The sequence below is a fragment of the Telmatherina bonti genome (genome assembly GCF_933228915.1).
Source record: "Telmatherina bonti genome assembly, chromosome: 11".
Taxonomy (NCBI): domain Eukaryota; kingdom Metazoa; phylum Chordata; class Actinopteri; order Atheriniformes; family Telmatherinidae; genus Telmatherina; species Telmatherina bonti.
The window spans coordinates 4,838,670-4,856,500 of record NC_136629.1 but is presented as its reverse complement, the minus strand read 5'-3'; the positions used below and the strand labels follow the sequence as shown (position 1 = coordinate 4,856,500).

The window sequence follows — 17,831 nt, the reverse complement described above, 5'->3', positions numbered from 1 at the left end:
CAGTGAAAAACTGCACCAAGAAGTCTGATTCCAGTAAAACTGTTGACAGTCGTGAAAACTTCCCTTAAATGAAACCTTTTAAACAGCAAACCTTTCATCCACATCAGCATAAATTCTGATTGTTGATGTTAAAACCCAAACACTTTATTAGTTGTGTTATTAAAACTTTGGTTTGCTTTCACCTGCAGGATCACCGACGGAAACGAGTATCTCTTCCAAGCCAAAGATGATGTAAGTATTCCCAATAAAATCTTTCTCCATTTAGTTCCAGAGAAAAAGATGTTGGAGTCGTTTTTCTTCGCTGTAAAATGTCACATTTCACAGATTTAATCACATTTTTAACTTTCATCTTCTTCGTTTCAACATTTATTTCTACATTTTATTAATAATTATCAGAAACATTCGTCCCAAGTCCTCTTCATCAGGTCCAGCTTTTAGTCCCAAGTCCTCTTCATCAGGTCCAGCTTTCAGGTCCAGCTTATAGTCCCGAGTCCTCTTCATCAGGTCCACCTTTTAGTCCCGAGTCCTCTTCATCAGGTCCACCTTTTAGTCCCGAGTCCTCTTCATCAGGTCCACCTTTTAGTCCTGAGTCCTCTTCATCAGGTCCACCTTTTAGTCCCGAGTCCTCTTCATCAGGTCCACCTTTTAGTCCCGAGTCCTCTTCATCAGGTCCACCTTTTAGTCCTGAGTCCTCTTCATCAGGTCCACCTTTTAGTCCCGAGTCCTCTTCATCAGGTCCAGCTTTTAGTCCCAAGTCCTCTTCATCAGGTCCAGCTTTTAGTCCCAAGTCCTCTTCATCAGGTCCAGCTTTCAGGTCCAGCTTATAGTCCCGAGTCCTCTTCATCAGGTCCACCTTTTAGTCCCGAGTCCTCTTCATCAGGTCCACCTTTTAGTCCCGAGTCCTCTTCATCAGGTCCACCTTTTAGTCCTAAGTCCTCTTCATCAGGTCCACCTTTTAGTCCCGAGTCCTCTTCATCAGGTCCACCTTTTAGTCCCGAGTCCTCTTCATCAGGTCCACCTTTTAGTCCTGAGTCCTCTTCATCAGGTCCACCTTTTAGTCCCGAGTCCTCTTCATCAGGTCCAGCTTTTAGTCCCAAGTCCTCTTCATCAGGTCCACCTTTTAGTCCCGAGTCCTCTTGATCAGGTCCACTTTTTAGTCCCAAGTCCTCTTCATCAGGTCCATCTTTTAGTCCCGAGTCCTCTTCATCAGGTCCACCTTTTAGTCCCGAGTCCTCTTCATCAGGTCCACCTTTTAGTCCCGAGTCCTCTTCATCAGGTCCACCTTTTAGTCCCGAGTCCTCTTCATCAGGTCCAGCTTTTAGTCCCGAGTCCTCTTCATCAGGTCCACCTTTTAGTCCCAAGTCCTCTTCATCAGGTCCACCTTCTAGTCCCGAGTCCTCTTCATCAGGTCCACCTTCTAGTCCCGAGTCCTCTTCATCAGGTCCACCTTTTAGTCTCGAGTCCTCTTCATCAGGTCCAGCTTTTAGTCCCGAGTCCTCTTGATCAGGTCCACCTTTTAGTCCCGAGTCCTCTTGATCAGGTCCAGCTTTTAGTCCCAAGTCCTCTTCATCAGGTCCAGCTTTCAGGTCCAGCTTATAGTCCCGAGTCCTCTTCATCAGGTCCACCTTTTAGTCCCGAGTCCTCTTCATCAGGTCCACCTTTTAGTCCCGAGTCCTCTTCATCAGGTCCACCTTTTAGTCCCGAGTCCTCTTCATCAGGTCCACCTTTTAGTCCCGAGTCCTCTTCATCAGGTCCACCTTTTAGTCCCGAGTCCTCTTCATCAGGTCCACCTTTTAGTCCTGAGTCCTCTTCATCAGGTCCACCTTTTAGTCCCGAGTCCTCTTCATCAGGTCCACCTTTTAGTCCCGAGTCCTCTTCATCAGGTCCACCTTTTAGTCCTGAGTCCTCTTCATCAGGTCCACCTTTTAGTCCCGAGTCCTCTTCATCAGGTCCAGCTTTTAGTCCCAAGTCCTCTTCATCAGGTCCAGCTTTTAGTCCCAAGTCCTCTTCATCAGGTCCAGCTTTCAGGTCCAGCTTATAGTCCCGAGTCCTCTTCATCAGGTCCACCTTTTAGTCCCGAGTCCTCTTCATCAGGTCCACCTTTTAGTCCCGAGTCCTCTTCATCAGGTCCACCTTTTAGTCCCGAGTCCTCTTCATCAGGTCCACCTTTTAGTCCTAAGTCCTCTTCATCAGGTCCACCTTTTAGTCCCGAGTCCTCTTCATCAGGTCCACCTTTTAGTCCCGAGTCCTCTTCATCAGGTCCACCTTTTAGTCCTGAGTCCTCTTCATCAGGTCCACCTTTTAGTCCCGAGTCCTCTTCATCAGGTCCAGCTTTTAGTCCCAAGTCCTCTTCATCAGGTCCACCTTTTAGTCCCCAGTCCTCTTGATCAGGTCCACTTTTTAGTCCCAAGTCCTCTTCATCAGGTCCATCTTTTAGTCCCGAGTCCTCTTCATCAGGTCCACCTTTTAGTCCCGAGTCCTCTTCATCAGGTCCACCTTTTAGTCCCGAGTCCTCTTCATCAGGTCCACCTTTTAGTCCCGAGTCCTCTTCATCAGGTCCAGCTTTTAGTCCCGAGTCCTCTTCATCAGGTCCACCTTTTAGTCCCAAGTCCTCTTCATCAGGTCCACCTTCTAGTCCCGAGTCCTCTTCATCAGGTCCACCTTCTAGTCCCGAGTCCTCTTCATCAGGTCCACCTTTTAGTCTCGAGTCCTCTTCATCAGGTCCAGCTTTTAGTCCCGAGTCCTCTTGATCAGGTCCACCTTTTAGTCCCGAGTCCTCTTGATCAGGTCCACCTTTTAGTCCCGAGTCCTCTTCATCAGGTCCACCTTTTAGTCCCGAGTCCTCTTCATCAGGTCCACCTTTTAGTCCCGAGTCCTCTTCATCAGGTCCACCTTTTAGTCCCGAGTCCTCTTCATCAGGTCCAGCTTTTAGTCCCGAGTCCTCTTCATCAGGTCCACCTTCTAGTCCCGAGTCCTCTTCATCAGGTCCACCTTCTAGTCCCGAGTCCTCTTCATCAGGTCCAACTTTTAGTCCCGAGTCCTCTTCATCAGGTCCACCTTTTAGTCCCGAGTCCTCTTCATCAGGTCCACCTTTTAGTCCCGAGTCCTCTTCATCAGGTCCACCTTTTAGTCCCGAGTCCTCTTCATCAGGTCCAGCTTTTAGTCCCGAGTCCTCTTCATCAGGTCCACCTTTTAGTTCCAAGTCCTCTTGATCAGGTCCAGCTTTTAGTCCCAAGTCCTCTTCATCAGGTCCACCTTCTGCCACATCCTGGTCCAGTTTCTGCTCGCTGGATCTTCAGACCTCCTGGAAAGTCTGGAAAACCTCCAGATGGTTGTGACGTGCAGGTCGCCTTCAGCACGCTCATATGCTGCCGTTTGATTGGCTGATATCTGTGTGACCTGCAGGAGGAGCTGAAGAGGTTTACGGTGCGTTTCTCTCCACTCTAGAACTGACGTGATGGTTTTTGTCTTGGTCCTGCAGGAGGAGATGAACACGTGGATTTCAGCCATCTCAGCCGCCGTGTCAGGTGACAAGTCGGAGGTCACGCCCAGCAGCCACAGCACGCCGGCCCCTCCTGCACGCGCTCAGACCCTGCCGGCCACCGTCGCCACGGCTGCAGAGTCCAGCCCAGGCAAACGAGAAAAAGACAAGGAGAAGCGATTCAGTCTGTTCAGCAAGAAGAAATAGACACTGTTCCTCCCCCCTCCTCCCCCTCCTCTCCCCTCTGGGCCGTTTGGGGTCAGCCTTCGTCATCGGTCGATCTTTGGTTGAATATTTGTTGAAGACGCCAGTCAACCAAACTATTGATCAGGATGTGTGTCCATAGCAACTGATGCTGTCGCGAGGAAGACCTGCTAGAAAAGCGAATGTAGTTTCCTGTATTTAATCCCAGCCGCCGAGTCGTTAATCAGAAAAGCAGATTGGTTTTAACTAACTTTCTCCGGCTTCCAGCACTTCCAGCCTGCGTTGCTCGCGCCAACCCAAACAGCCACTCTTCTCACCTTTCCTCCTCCTCCTCTCAAAGCGTGACTCCAGCATGCGAGCTCCGAGCCTCCTCCCTGTGCCGACCAGCCGTGCGGTGGGCTCCGAGCTGCAGCACGCCGCCTGCAGGAAGGAGGCCGTCGCTTCAGGCAGCTGTTTGACGCTCAACGCGCCGCCATGTGGAGTTCTGATCCCGCTGCAGTATTCTTACCGCTTTCTTTGTGTCTTATCTCCAACCGTTTCCCTGCTTTCTGTCTCATTCTGCCTTTTGGGATCATGTTTACTCTTCTGAATCATTTCCAGTTGTTTTTTTTGGGGGGGGGGGGTTATTGGTTTGTTTTGGGGGGAGGGGCTACTGTAGGTAGGTAGCTCCTGTTGGGTTATTTTGCAAAGCTTTGTCTTTGCGGGACGATGAGGTGCAGGGAACCGAGGCGGCAGCAGGCTGAAAGTCCAGGTGCAGGTGATGAAAGGAGAGTCTGGGCACTGAATATTCCTGCTTTCTGCTGGTTTGTTTTCTACGATAAACCAGCGAGAAGCGACCGATCCTGCTCTGTTCAGCTGCGGTGCGGTCTAATTCCTGCAGCAGCGCTGAGAGAACAGAGCGCTGCTGTCTTTGGGAGCGTTTACCTGCGCTGCTGTGATCTGTATGTAGAACTTGTGTATAACAAACTGTTGAAAATAAACCTGTCTTTAATTTCACTTATTACTTCTACTAATGAGACCAACCAAGATAAGCTGCGTCGAGTCAAAGTTTCTTTCTGTAAAACGTAATGAAGTGTGAATGAAGGAGCCGCCGAGGCCACCAGAAGGAATGTTTCACTCAGTGAAATTTCTTTTTTACTTTCTTTACATTTCTGACATTTTGCCCTTTAGTTACCCAGACAGGCGTTTCGTTCGATTCCTTTGGTCCAACGAGTGTGAAGACGTTGTGTAAAACTGCTTGAAGCGTTGCTGTTCAGTGGAAAGTTGCGTTTATTGGAATAATGGTTGCTTGCTTGTCGGCTTCAGCTCAGACTTTTCTGCCTTTACAGTGAAATGTGTGCAGTGTGTCTTTCAGATACAGAAGTTCTGTAATGACGATTTAATTACCTGCTTCATAAAAATCCTCAAAGACGAGTTCAGTGCTTCACAAACTGGGGGTCATGTGATCATTCCAGGGGGTCGCCAGGCGACTGTAAAACATATAAAGCCTACATGCATCTGTTGACCAGGTTGTCGACATTAATCACATCATTCACACACCATGTCTCAGTCACAGCAAAGCCAACATGTCGTGTGGCTGGAAGTTCCTGCAAGAGAAGCAGATGTTGGTGCCTTGATGCTGCAGTGAAGCCAAGCCACCGAAAACTGCCTGTCCTCCATATTTATACTGGTTCCCACCGTTTTCCAGCCTTTATCTTGCAGCCATCCTCTAAAGAAACTCAGTTAATATTTATCACACAACTAACCACTCAGCTAATCAGGTGTGTGTGTGGGGGGGGTGTATGTGATTTTGGGGACCCTGGACGAGACCAGCTTGTAGAAGGAGCACATTTCCGTCCCACTTCCACAGAGAGACGCATTCGGGGTCCACGTCGTCTCATCCGTTCATCGTCTAAAGAAAGCCGAGTTAAAAATGAGCTCAGACACAAAAACCTTCGTGTAAACTGATTCTCCGGTCTTAGCAGACAAAACTGGTTCAAACTGGATGTTTTTGTTTACGTTGTTTGTTTGGATGCAACATGGAACCAAGAAATGGGTTGCTGTGGCGACAGGTGTCCAGCAGGGGGCGACGTTTAAAGCTTTCTGTTCAGATTGTCCAGTTTAAATAAAGGTCAGGTTGGTTTGCTGGTTGATGGATACGTCAGACCTGTGTTAGACTGGGAACCAGTCCAGGTGTACCTGATGGTACTCCCCATCACACTCTTCAAGCTTTCTTGTAAGCAGATGATGCATTTAAGGCCTGTATGTTTAAAGCCGGAGACTTCCAGCTGTCCAGATGTTTCCTCTGAGCTTCAGTCAGCTGGAAGAGCTTCTGCTGTTCATGTCACTGCTTTCTGGTGACATGTCAAACGGTGGGAGTTGTTTTCCAACCCAAGCTTTCTGCGTTTGGTCACTAAGGAACTTCCGTCGGGGGTGGAGACATTAGGGTGGATGTGAAGCAGTGGGATGAAGCCAAACGTGTATTTATTTCGCCACATTAGGACTCGTCCACCTCAGATAACTAACAACCTCCTCACTGGGTGTTCGGCCTTCTTTTATTTCTACTTTTCCTTTGTGCTTCAATCTGGCAGTTTTATAATATAGCGTGCTTTCTTTTGTCACTGTAACCATAGTAACGAGATATGAACTTGTATTGCACAATCAATAATGCCACAATGGGTGGGTGGGACTTTGGGGGTGTTGTAGGTGAAGTAATTGGTGTGATGTGGACTGGGAGTCACTGCTAGTTGGATCTGCACCTGTAGACTTCTTCCCTTCTGTTACATATGTGCAAAAAGCCATTAAAAGCTTTTAAAACATCATGGCGCCCCTGTTTCATGTTGTTTATATGTGCAGTTCATTCATTTGGTTGCAGGTTAATCCAGCAGATGTCGCCGCAGCATTCACACCCAACCGTTACCATGGAGACCGCTTTCACATGACGCCACAGGAAAATGATGCATCACACTTCATCATAACACACACAATCATCACACACTGAACAGACACTGGGAAATGATGCAAACTCTGACTTGTGTTTGGTTTATTCCACCGCTGGCATGAATCCAGGTACGGAGACTGAACCAAGCCGTTTGTTGTCTTTGCATGAATGTGTTAAGTTTAGATACTCTGCTCTTAAAGATCTGAGCCAGGATGCAGGCAACGTCAGCGTCCATGCAAAATGCAGGCAGGGTTATGGGGACATCTCGAGTACAAACACCAAAATGTTTTATGTTCAGCAAATGGGTACTAAGAAAAGGAAGAAATGGCAAAAATCCTAAATTAAGAGCAAGATGAGTAAATAGCCTGCAGGTTTCATGCAGAAGTCTGAGAAAAGTGTTTAATCTGGTTTTCAAAGTTTCACAGCAGCGAGAAGTTTCTTTACAAAACCAGCAAACAGAATATTTCCACCATTATGGAAGACATAAACAAAACCAGTAAACAGAATATTTCCACCATTATGGAAGACATAAACAAAACCAGCAAACAGAATATTTCCACCATTATGGAAGACATAAACAAAACCAGTAAACAGAATATTTCCACCATTATGGAAGACATAAACAAAACCAGTAAACAGAATATTTCCACCATTATGGAAGACATAAACAAAACCAGTAAACAGAATATTTCCACCGTTATGGAAGACATAAACAAAACCAGCAAACAGAATATTTCCACCATTATGGAAGACATAAACAAAACCAGTAAACAGAATATTTCCACCATTATGGAAGACATAAACAAAACCAGTAAACAGAATATTTCCACCATTATGGAAGACATAAACAAAACCAGTAAACAGAATATTTCCACCGTTATGGAAGACATAAACAAAACCAGCAAACAGAATATTTCCACCATTATGGAAGACATAAACAAAACCAGTAAACAGAATATTTCCACCATTATGAAAGACATAAACAAAACCAGTAAACAGAATATTTCCACCATTATGGAAGACATAAACAAAACCAGTAAACAGAATATTTCCACCATTATGGAAGACATAAACAAAACCAGCAAACAGAATATTTCCACCATTATGGAAGAAATGAACATTTACAGACACTGCAACCAGCAGGTTTTACTATTTTTATAAAAGTAATAAAACGTTGCTGCAGACCTCACTGCGAGGCTAAAAGCTAAGAAACCTACAGTTTAAGTTAGGTCCACTATTTAGGATCCAAAAAGGTTTAAATGTCACTTTGTTTTAAATGCAGAATGATTTAAATAATTAGTTGATAAAAATGTTGAACAAACCACTGTTATCTCCATGTGCTCAGACATGTAATGACGTAAGTCATTTATTTAGCTTTCGTAGACCCAGATTCTTGGTAGAATCTTACATGTTAGTGTTGCATCAGACTGAACTTTTCTTTCCTCACCTGTTGGAAAGAAGTCGTTTCTGCTCACGTTTTCAGCTGCTGATGCTCATGCTGATGCTCATGCTGATGCTCTTGCTGATGCTCATGCTGATGCTCGTGCTCATGCTGATGCTGACGCTCATGCTGATGCGCGTGCTCATGCTGATGCTCTTGCTGATGCTCTTGCTGATGCTCTTGCTGATGCTGATGCTGATGCGCGTGCTCATGCTGATGCTCTTGCTGATGCTCTTGCTGATGCTCTTGCTGATGCTGATGCTCTTGCTGATGCTCGTGCTGATGCTCTTGCTGATGCTGATGCTCGTGCTGATGCTCTTGCTGATGCTCTTGCTGATGCTCATGCTGATGCTCTTGCTGATGCTGATGCTCGTGCTGATGCTCTTGCTGATGCTCTTGCTGATGCTCATGCTGATGCTCTTGCTGATGCTCTTGCTGATGCTCATGCTGATGCTGATGCTCTTGCTGATGCTGATGCTGATGCTCATGCTGATGCTCGTGCTGATGCTTGTGCTGATGCTCATGCTGATGCTCATGCTCGCGCTGATGCTCATGCTGCTGATTCATTTTTTTTCCTGTACTTTTTTTAAAAATAAATGAACTCTTGCGTGACATTCTACTTTCAGGACACACAAAAAAAAAAAAGTTTTTCTCTCCCAATTAGAGCGGTTGCGGTAAACACATAGAATTTCTGCATTTTTAGGCCAAGTGACCAGAGAAACGTGGTTCCGACCCCCGCATGTCATCACCCCAATGCTACATCACATAACACCCATGATGACGATGATGATGATGCTTATGCTTCGTCACATGAAATCCAGCAATGGATTTCTCACAAACAAGCCTGCCAGAGTCGTTACCGACAGCAGGAACTTACTGCTGTTTACAATGGAAACACAGCAGATATTAAAGTATTTTCATAAAAACAAGCGGTGGTCCTGGGTATGCGGGGCTTGCTGGGGCGCGCGGGGTATATGGTGTTTACCCACTTCTTCAGGGACCACTGTTTCTGGGCAAAGTGATATTTAAACTTTAAATTCTGCTGAGAATTATAAGTTTCCAGCTCAGGTTTCACGACTGTTCAGTCATTTCCAGCAAAAATCTGGAAACTGGAAATTGGAATGCACCAGAAGCTACAGTCAGTCAGTACAGGTGTACAGGTGGGCGGAGCTTGCCAACAGGTACGTTTATGATGCTGTAATGAAATTAAAAATGACTCAACATGCCTCCAGTTTCAGTTTAACTCTGTTTCTGCCCATCATTGAGTTATGTTGGTCTGAAAAATCCTCCAGCAGGGTTTCTACCACATGCACTCTTTCCTTGATAGTTAAAGAATTTACTTTTTATAACTGACTTTACATTCACATAATTTAAAATTAATTGGCCAATCAACCCCTTCCTCCCACCTGCACGACCTCACTCTGCACATCACCGGGTCTGTGATGATGGAGGTGTTGACTAATGATCATCAGTTTATGATGGGAGTTCTGACTTTTGTCCTGGTGCAGATTACATAACATGCAGATGTCTGAGGAAACATGATTCTGTTTTGGTCCGACAGCCTCAGTAGAAGCTGCTCTGATGATTCTGGTTAACCTCCCAGTCCAACATGAAACCTTAGAAATATTCAGATGGACTTCACAGAACTGCTCCCAGTCCAGAAAAGAGAAAAACTCTTTCTCAGACTTTCTGTGGACAAGAGGACCAAACTGGACAGACAAGCAGCAACACCCCCAGCTTTCCACCTCTTTCTGTTGGTTTTATCACCTTCAGTTCTCTGCTTGTAAATAACTGATCTACGTCTGTAAATCCAGCTGCCTGGTAGATTTGTCCATGCTGCTAGAAATGTCTCCACATGGAGATTTTTATAGGATGAATAAATCAGCAGCGATGCTGGAGATACCGGTGCTCCATCCCTGCACAGTATTATTGCTTTTATTTCATTCTGATAGTTTGTCAGGGAGCGTTTATTAAAACATTAAACTCAGACCAGACTGAGTAGAGATGATCTGCAGCAGATTGTCTCAGGCAGAGGAGGAATGTATGAGTTTAAGGACAGATTGGTAGAAAAAAAGAATTATTAATAAAAAATAGATTTATTCCTTAAAATCCATCTCTTTGTCTGGAGAAAGTTCTTACTGGTGCTGCTGGTCTGAGGGGAGCTCGTTCTGGTTCTTTATAGCTGGAAAGGAAAATGCTGATGCGCCAAAGCAGGTTAATGTTTAGAAATGCTACAGCGCCACCTAGAGGCTGTTGTTGTTACTCCGAGGTGGAGGTGATCATCTGAACAGGAATAAAGTTGATCATTTAACACGTTATGTTTGTTGGGACAAATATTTCATATGTGTGAATATTGATGTATAAATGTTTACACTAAATGAGGAAAATCATTAAGATGTCATGAAAATAAAATTCACATCAGAGACAGTAACTAAATCACTGTTTCCTTTCTCTGATTTTCCCCTCATTTCCAGTTCCTACTCTGGTACCAGACCAGTTCCCAGTTCCAGTCCTGGTACCTAAAGTTCCAGTCCTGGTACCAGACCAGTTCCCAGTTCCAGTCCTGGTACCTAAAGTTCCAGTCCTGGTACCAGACCAGTTCCCAGTTCCAATCCTGGTACCTAAAGTTCCAGTCCTGGTACCTAAAGTTCCAGTCCTGGTACCAGACCAGTTCCCAGTTCCAGTCCTGGTACCTAAGGTTCCAGTCCTGGTACCAGACCAGTTCCCAGTTCCAGTCCTGGTACCTAAAGTTCCAGTCCTGGTACCAGACCAGTTCCCAGTTCCAGTCCTGGTACCTAAAGTTCCAGTCCTGATACCAGACCAGTTCCCAGTTCCAGTCCTGGTACCAGACCAGTTCCCAGTTCCAGTCCTGGTACCTAAAGTTCCAGTCCTGATACCAGACCAGTTCCCAGTTCCAGTCCTGGTACCAGACCAGTTCCCAGTTCCAGTCCTGGTACCTAAAGTTCCAGTCCTGGTACCAGACCAGTTCCCAGTTCCAGTCCTGGTACCTAAAGTTCCAGTCCTGGTACCAGACCAGTTCCCAGTTCCAATCCTGGTACCTAAAGTTCCAGTCCTGGTACCTAAAGTTCCAGTCCTGGTACCAGACCAGTTCCCAGTTCCAGTCCTGGTACCTAAGGTTCCAGTCCTGGTACCAGACCAGTTCCCAGTTCCAGTCCTGGTACCTAAAGTTCCAGTCCTGGTACCAGACCAGTTCCCAGTTCCAGTCCTGGTACCTAAAGTTCCAGTCCTGATACCAGACCAGTTCCCAGTTCCAGTCCTGGTACCAGACCAGTTCCCAGTTCCAGTCCTGGTACCTAAAGTTCCAGTCCTGGTACCAGACCAGTTCCCAGTTCCAGTCCTGGTACCTAAAGTTCCAGTCCTGGTACCTAAAGTTCCAGTCCTGATACCAGACCAGTTCCCAGTTCCAGTCCTGGTACCTAAAGTTCCAGTCCTGGTACCAGACCAGTTCCCAGTTCCAGTCCTGGTACCTAAAGTTCCAGTCCTGGTACCACACCAGTTCCCAGTTCCAGTCCTGGTACCTAAAGTTCCAGTCCTGGTACCTAAAGTTCCAGTCCTGATACCAGACCAGTTCCCAGTTCCAGTCCTGGTACCTAAAGTTCCAGTCCTGGTACCACACCAGTTCCCAGTTCCAGTTCTGGTACCTAAAGTTCCAGTCCTGGTACCACACCAGTCCCAGTCCTGTAACATACCAGTTTCTGTCCTGGTATTAGACCAATCCCAGTTTTGGTACCAGAAGTTCCAGTCTTGGTACCACACCAGTTCCCAGTTCAAGTCCTGGTACCACACCAGTTCAAGTCCTGGTACCACACCAGTCTTAGTCTTCATACCAGACCAGTTTCAGTCCTGGTATCAGACCAATCCCAGCCTTGGTACCAGAAGTTCCAGTCCTGTACCAGACCAGTTCAAGTCCTGGTACCAGACCAATCCCAGTCCTGGTAACAGAAGTTCCAGTCCTGTACCAGACCAGTTCAAGTCCTGGTACCAGACCAATCCCAGTCCTGGTAACAGAAGTTCCAGTCCTGGAACTAGACCAGTTCCAGAGGATCTGAACTCTCAATCTTTCAGGATAAAAATTATCTGAACTCCCAGGATGAACCAAAGTTTTGTCGGCACTAAAGAGAACTTAGCAAAGAACCAGTTTAAACTGGATCTTCAGGTTTTTTTTGTTCCCATTTGTTTCGTTTCATTTGGAAACCAGCAAAAATCTGACAGAAAACCCGAACGTTTAGACCTGAACCAGGACCGCACCTGGGCCTTAAGTTGATCGATCTACTGAATAACTACGGCAATAAAGGACAGAAAGCTTCTTTGAGGGTTCAGACCGGGATTCACTTTAAGCTCCAGAACTACACCGACACGGTTCGGATTCAGATTCTGGATTTACATTCACGTTTGCACATAAAAATGATATAAATGAGCGTATTCCGGTCAGATACTCTCGATGTCTCCACATTTTAAACCCTCTCCAGAAGGTTTTGGCAGAGGGAACCGGTCTAATCCTCGTTGTGCACCTGTCGCCCTGCTGGACAGGAAGTCTCGGTCCGGCCGCAGATTGGAACCTCCGCGTGGCGAAGCGGCGAAAACCATGACTACTGTTTGCCAGGTGGATGGAAATCCTTATTGTAGGGAAAGGCTTGGCGGATCATTTAGAGAACCGGATCTAGTTTCAGTGAAGAAGTATCAGCCGGAACGGAACCGCCCGCGGCAGTGATGGGAAGTCCAAATCGTTTTAAAGAGCCGGCTCTTTTGACTCGGTTCTCTTGGAAGAGTTCAAATTTTCATTCACCAAGACGTCATTCTTCTAGTTTCTGTACATGTCCATTTCTTTTTATGTATTTTCATAGAAAATGAAACTATTTAGATTATTTCTTTATGCTGAAGATTTCTTAATGATTCATTCATCTTAAATCATTTTGCAGTATTTTTTTTTTACATATTTATAATAATTTCCTGAGAAGTTATGTGGAATAATTTTATTTTAATTCAAGTTTTTTTGTTTTTTTGTTTTTTTTAAAATGTGAAATTTCCCTTTCTTTACGGATGTATATCTGTCACCCACAGATTTGACTATTTGTTGAACTTGTCCGTTGGCATAAATGAAGTATTTTTCACTTCATTAAATACTGTCATACCTAGAAATTTAGCTTTAAATATAATATTTTGACATGTAAGGAGGATTAGAGAGAACGATGTCTCTTACAGCTTCCAAAAAGCTCTTTAAAACTGATCACCTTGAGATCTTTTTTCAGTATAGATAGGAAATGAGTGGTTTGTGTGTTTGTACAAATGTTTTAATTCAGTGTCTTGATAAAAGCTTGATGTTTTTATTATTATTGTTTCCATTTAAAAACCAAACAAACAACAACAAAATAGCATCATTATTATTGTTAATTAAATTAAATTAAATTAAATTAAATTAAATTAAATTAAATTAAATTTAATTTAATTTAACCAAACCCAAAAAAAATCAATCAATAAATCAAATAAATGATCAAGTTTTAATTTGGAGCATTTACTATCCCCTCTTCTGATAGTTGTGTAATCGTCTGTCCTCTCATGGATTGGCTGCATAGTGTAAAGGTGTCGCCCTCTTGCTGTATGCATTATCGTATAAAATGTGTTAAATATTAATTACTATAAATAAATACACTGTAAAGCCAGTTCTCCCGAAGCGAGTCGGCTCTTGGCTTCATTAGAAGAATCATCTTTCAGAACAGGCTCGTTTGCGAGCGGCACGCCACAAGGCGTCAGCGCGGAGGAATAAACGGAGATGAGCGACGGACGTTTAGTCTGTAAACCTGCGGACAGGAAGATGGAGGGCACGTTATGAGGGGTAATTTGACGGATGGTTGGTGACTTCGCTGTTCCACCTGCAGCCACGGATTTCTGCTCGGAATCACTTCCTTATTCCTCCTTCAGAGGATTGACGGCTGGCCTGACATCATTGGCTTGTGGTTGGGAATGAATCATCGCCATCATCATCGTCATCTTCAGGGGGGTTAGGGGATGCTGCTCCTGTCACTGAACCCTTGAAATACCACAGATAGACGCCCGAAACGACGCTGCGTCTCTGCTCAGATTCCTCCGCCTCCCGGTGTTTGGAGTCATGGAGGAAATCCTGCGGAAGCTGCAGAAAGACGCGTCCGGCCACAAACACAAAGCCATCCGCGATGCCTGCGTGTTCGCCTGCGGTGAGTGAGCTCCATCCCCGGGAGGTGGGAGGGAGGACGGGCCGGGAGGTGGTGGGAGGACGGGCCGGGAGGTGAGAGGGGGGACGGGCCGGGAGGTGGTGGGAGGACGGGCCGGGAGGTGGAGGGAGGACGGGCCGGGAGGACGGGCCGGGAGGTGAGAGGGGGGACGGGCCGGGAGGTGAGAGGGGGGACGGGCCGGGAGGTGGTGGGAGGACGGGCCGGGAGGTGGTGGGAGGACGGGCCGGGAGGTGAGAGGGGGGACGGGCCGGGAGGTGGTGGGAGGACGGGCCGGGAGGTGAGAGGGAGGACGGGCCGGGAGGTGGTGGGAGGACGGGCCGGGAGGTGAGAGGGGGGACGGGCCGGGAGGTGGTGGGAGGACGGGCCGGGAGGTGAGAGGGGGGACGGGCCGGGAGGTGGTGGGAGGACGGGCCGGGAGGTGGTGGGAGGACGGGCCGGGAGGTGAGAGGGGGGACGGGCCGGGAGGTGGTGGGAGGACGGGCCGGGAGGTGGTGGGAGGACGGGCCGGGAGGTGAGAGGGGGGACGGGCCGGGAGGTGGTGGGAGGACGGGCCGGGAGGTGAGAGGGAGGACGGGCCGGGAGGTGGTGGGAGGACGGGCCGGGAGGTGGTGGGATGACGGGCCGGGAGGTGGCTGGGATGGCATGGTTTCACCTGCCGCCGCGTTGCAAACAGATCAGCTTCATGTCTCCCCAAAAAAACCACGAGGTGGTTTTCCAGGAACTGGACCTGGGGTGGTTGCTGATCTTTACTACAGCCTGGTTTCCCCGTTGGTTACCAGGCTGTGTAAAATGGAAATAAAAGCAGAATCATTTTCAGTAGAAAACAAACAAGTCCGATGTTGAAACAGACATTTAATCTTTTCATGGGAAATAGCAGCGGAAGGTTGGACCGGAAGCAACAGCTGGAAAAGTAACATCTGGAGAAGCAGGTGACAGTTCATTAGGTTCAGCAACTGGTTTAACTGGGAACAGGTCAGTAACATGACTGGTTTAACTGGGAACAGGTCGGTAACATGACTGGTTTAACTGGGAACAGGTCAGTAACGTGACTGGTTTAACTGGGAACAGGTCGGTAACATGACTGGTTTAACTGGGAACAGGTCAGTAACATGACTGGTTTAACTGGGAACCTGACTTTCAGAGTCGGAACTTGGAAAGATGGAAGAACTTCACCAGTCTGAGATAATCTAGATCTAAACATTCAGAAAAATATTCCTCAACAGTAAATTGTCGGAGTTCAAAAGTTTCAGAGATTAAGGAGGAATCTCTGTATGCATGGGACACGGCTGGACGCTGGTTTTCTATATTAAAACCTGGCATGATTCTCTACTGAAAATCACTGCATGGACTTTAGCTGGACTCTGACTGGACCGCACTGAGACCTGGTCCTGCTCCAGCCTGTCTGGTTCCTGCAGTCTAGACGAGGTCTGGATGAGGACTGGAACCTGGCTGGACCACACTTAGAACATGCGAAGTGAGACCTGGAGAGTCTGGGCTGTGGATCTGGGTGCTGTTTCTCTGGGCGTTGTGTGGCCTGGACCTGGTGGAGAACGTGGAAACCACGGTTCCCTGACGTCAGCGCAGCGCGTTACCTGGCATGATGTGGCGGTCTGACCTTCGGGTGGCAGGAGAAACTCACTGAGACAGCAAATAAAGACTGAGTTCAGGTTGTGCTGATGAAGGCAGAACCGTCTTCTCTTTCTGATGCACAAAGAAACGTCTAATTCGTGCCGGGGCGTCCGGCTGGGACGCTGCAGGCTGCATGTGGCTGCCCGAAAACTGAAGTCTGCATCCTGATAAAACGGGATGAAACTACATTTCTCTTGACTTTTCTGTTACAATCTACCTTGAAATACGTAGACACGCCCATCAGTGTTTGCCTGAAGACTCCCACACGCCTTGAACACACACACACACACACACACACACACACACACACACACACACACACACACACACACACACACACACACACACACACACAGTTTGTAGGTTTACAGAATACACAGCTACTGCACACAAACCAGACACACACGTGCAGAGAACAGGAAGCTCAGGACGTGTGGAGATGTTGGCGTGCGACTTGGGAAATGCAGTTTATGTTTCATGTTGGAAGCAAAAAGAACACAAACGAGTCTGGAACGTGAAATCAGCCGAAGCCGGAGAGAGATGCAGGAAAAACGATCTAACCATAAAGGTGCGCCAGAACCCCCCGTTTGTTACGTAGCTCAGATTTAATGTCACGGTACTTTTTCAGGCAGGGAACAAATGCAGAACATAAAACAGCTTTGCTTTGGTGTAAAAAGGAACACGTTTAATGACTTTACCATTAAACCATTTGCAGCAAATTGTCCAGTAAAAGATTCTTAAATAAATTAAAATAAGGTATAAAAGGAGTTATGTCGCATTTATTTTAACGGCCAGAATCTGCACATCCAGATTATAAGGATGCGAAGGGTGTTTCAAGAGTATAATGAAGATACTTTTTTACTTTACTCTTTTACTTTTACTTGTACAAATACTAATTTAATCCACAGTACAGTTTTCTTTTAAAAGTAAATGTCTAATTGCATATAAGCTGTAAAATATAAAGTAAAAACCGTTTAATTATTTTACATATTTTATTTACTTCACAATATTTATTTAAACTAAAGAAAAAAAGTTATTAGAAAATATAAATAGAAGTAAGTCTTTTTCTTATTTTTTTATTTTACAGCTCTTTAAAATAAAAACTTTTTAAATGCTGCTGGATTTAAAAAAAAAAAAAAAAAAAAAAGGCTATTCCTGCTTTCTGTAATGATTTCCTGCTCCGTACGTCCAGAACGAGTTTTCAGAGTCTGGGCTGCAGAGGGCTGATCTCCAACACAGCAAATCTGCAGACTGCTTTTGTCTTAACTACTTGTCTTTGTCAAAACTTCACCAGGAAGCCGAAGTTATTCCAAACAGATTATAAAAAGGGACTGGAGGCTCTGGTTTCTACTTAAAACTGTTGCTAGACATAAAGTCCACTTACCATAATGTCTTCTTCCACAAGCCTTAACATTTGCTGGTAGGGGTGGGGAAATCAAATCGAAAAATCTAATATCTGGATTTTTTGCTTCACAATTTCAAAATCATTGTTTTGTTTTTTTTGGTAAAAAAAAAATTTCTTTTTTCAATTAATAACAACAATCCTTCAAAAAAATTTTTTGTAATTTTTATTGTTTTTATTGATCTTTTTACTTGTCTTCTTGGGCGTTCTAGCAGCAGCATGATGGTCTGGCTGCTGTGTTGTTTTTTTCCTCATTGAAATCAAGAAAAATGATGGGCAAAAAAAGTTTAGTAGATATTTTTTTGTTTTGTTTTTAATCTATAAAAATCAACATTGTCAAAAAATTGTGAGAATCTCAATTTTAATGGAATCGGCACCCAAAAAAAATCGGAATTGAATCGAATTGGGACAGATCAAATCATCACAGTCCTATTTGCTAGCCTCAACATCTACTAGCTACATCCACCAGCATTCATGTCCCCTAGCCATCACAACTCCTTGCATTAACATCCACTTGCCATCAT

General features: G+C 45.8%; 2 protein-coding genes across 2 annotated transcripts in view; both read left to right on the top strand.

Annotated features, from left to right (window-relative positions):
• Positions 1-4,279, top strand: part of LOC306762691 (spectrin beta chain, non-erythrocytic 1) — a 147,211-nt gene extending 142,932 nt beyond the window's left edge. The window contains exons 43-44 of the mRNA XM_079249274.1: positions 189-231; positions 3,482-4,279. Coding sequence (XP_079105400.1) covers positions 189-231; positions 3,482-3,688 — 250 coding nt within the window. The 3' untranslated portion in view covers positions 3,689-4,279. The remainder of the gene's footprint in view (positions 1-188; positions 232-3,481) is intronic.
• A 9,894-nt stretch (positions 4,280-14,173) lies between these two features.
• arfgef3 (ARFGEF family member 3) overlaps positions 14,174-17,831 on the top strand; it is a gene marked incomplete at both ends in the record, with an annotated part of 69,978 nt that continues 66,320 nt past the window's right edge. Inside the window, one exon of the mRNA XM_079249448.1 lies at positions 14,174-14,258. Within this exon, the coding sequence (XP_079105574.1) occupies positions 14,174-14,258 (85 nt within the window). The remainder of the gene's footprint in view (positions 14,259-17,831) is intronic.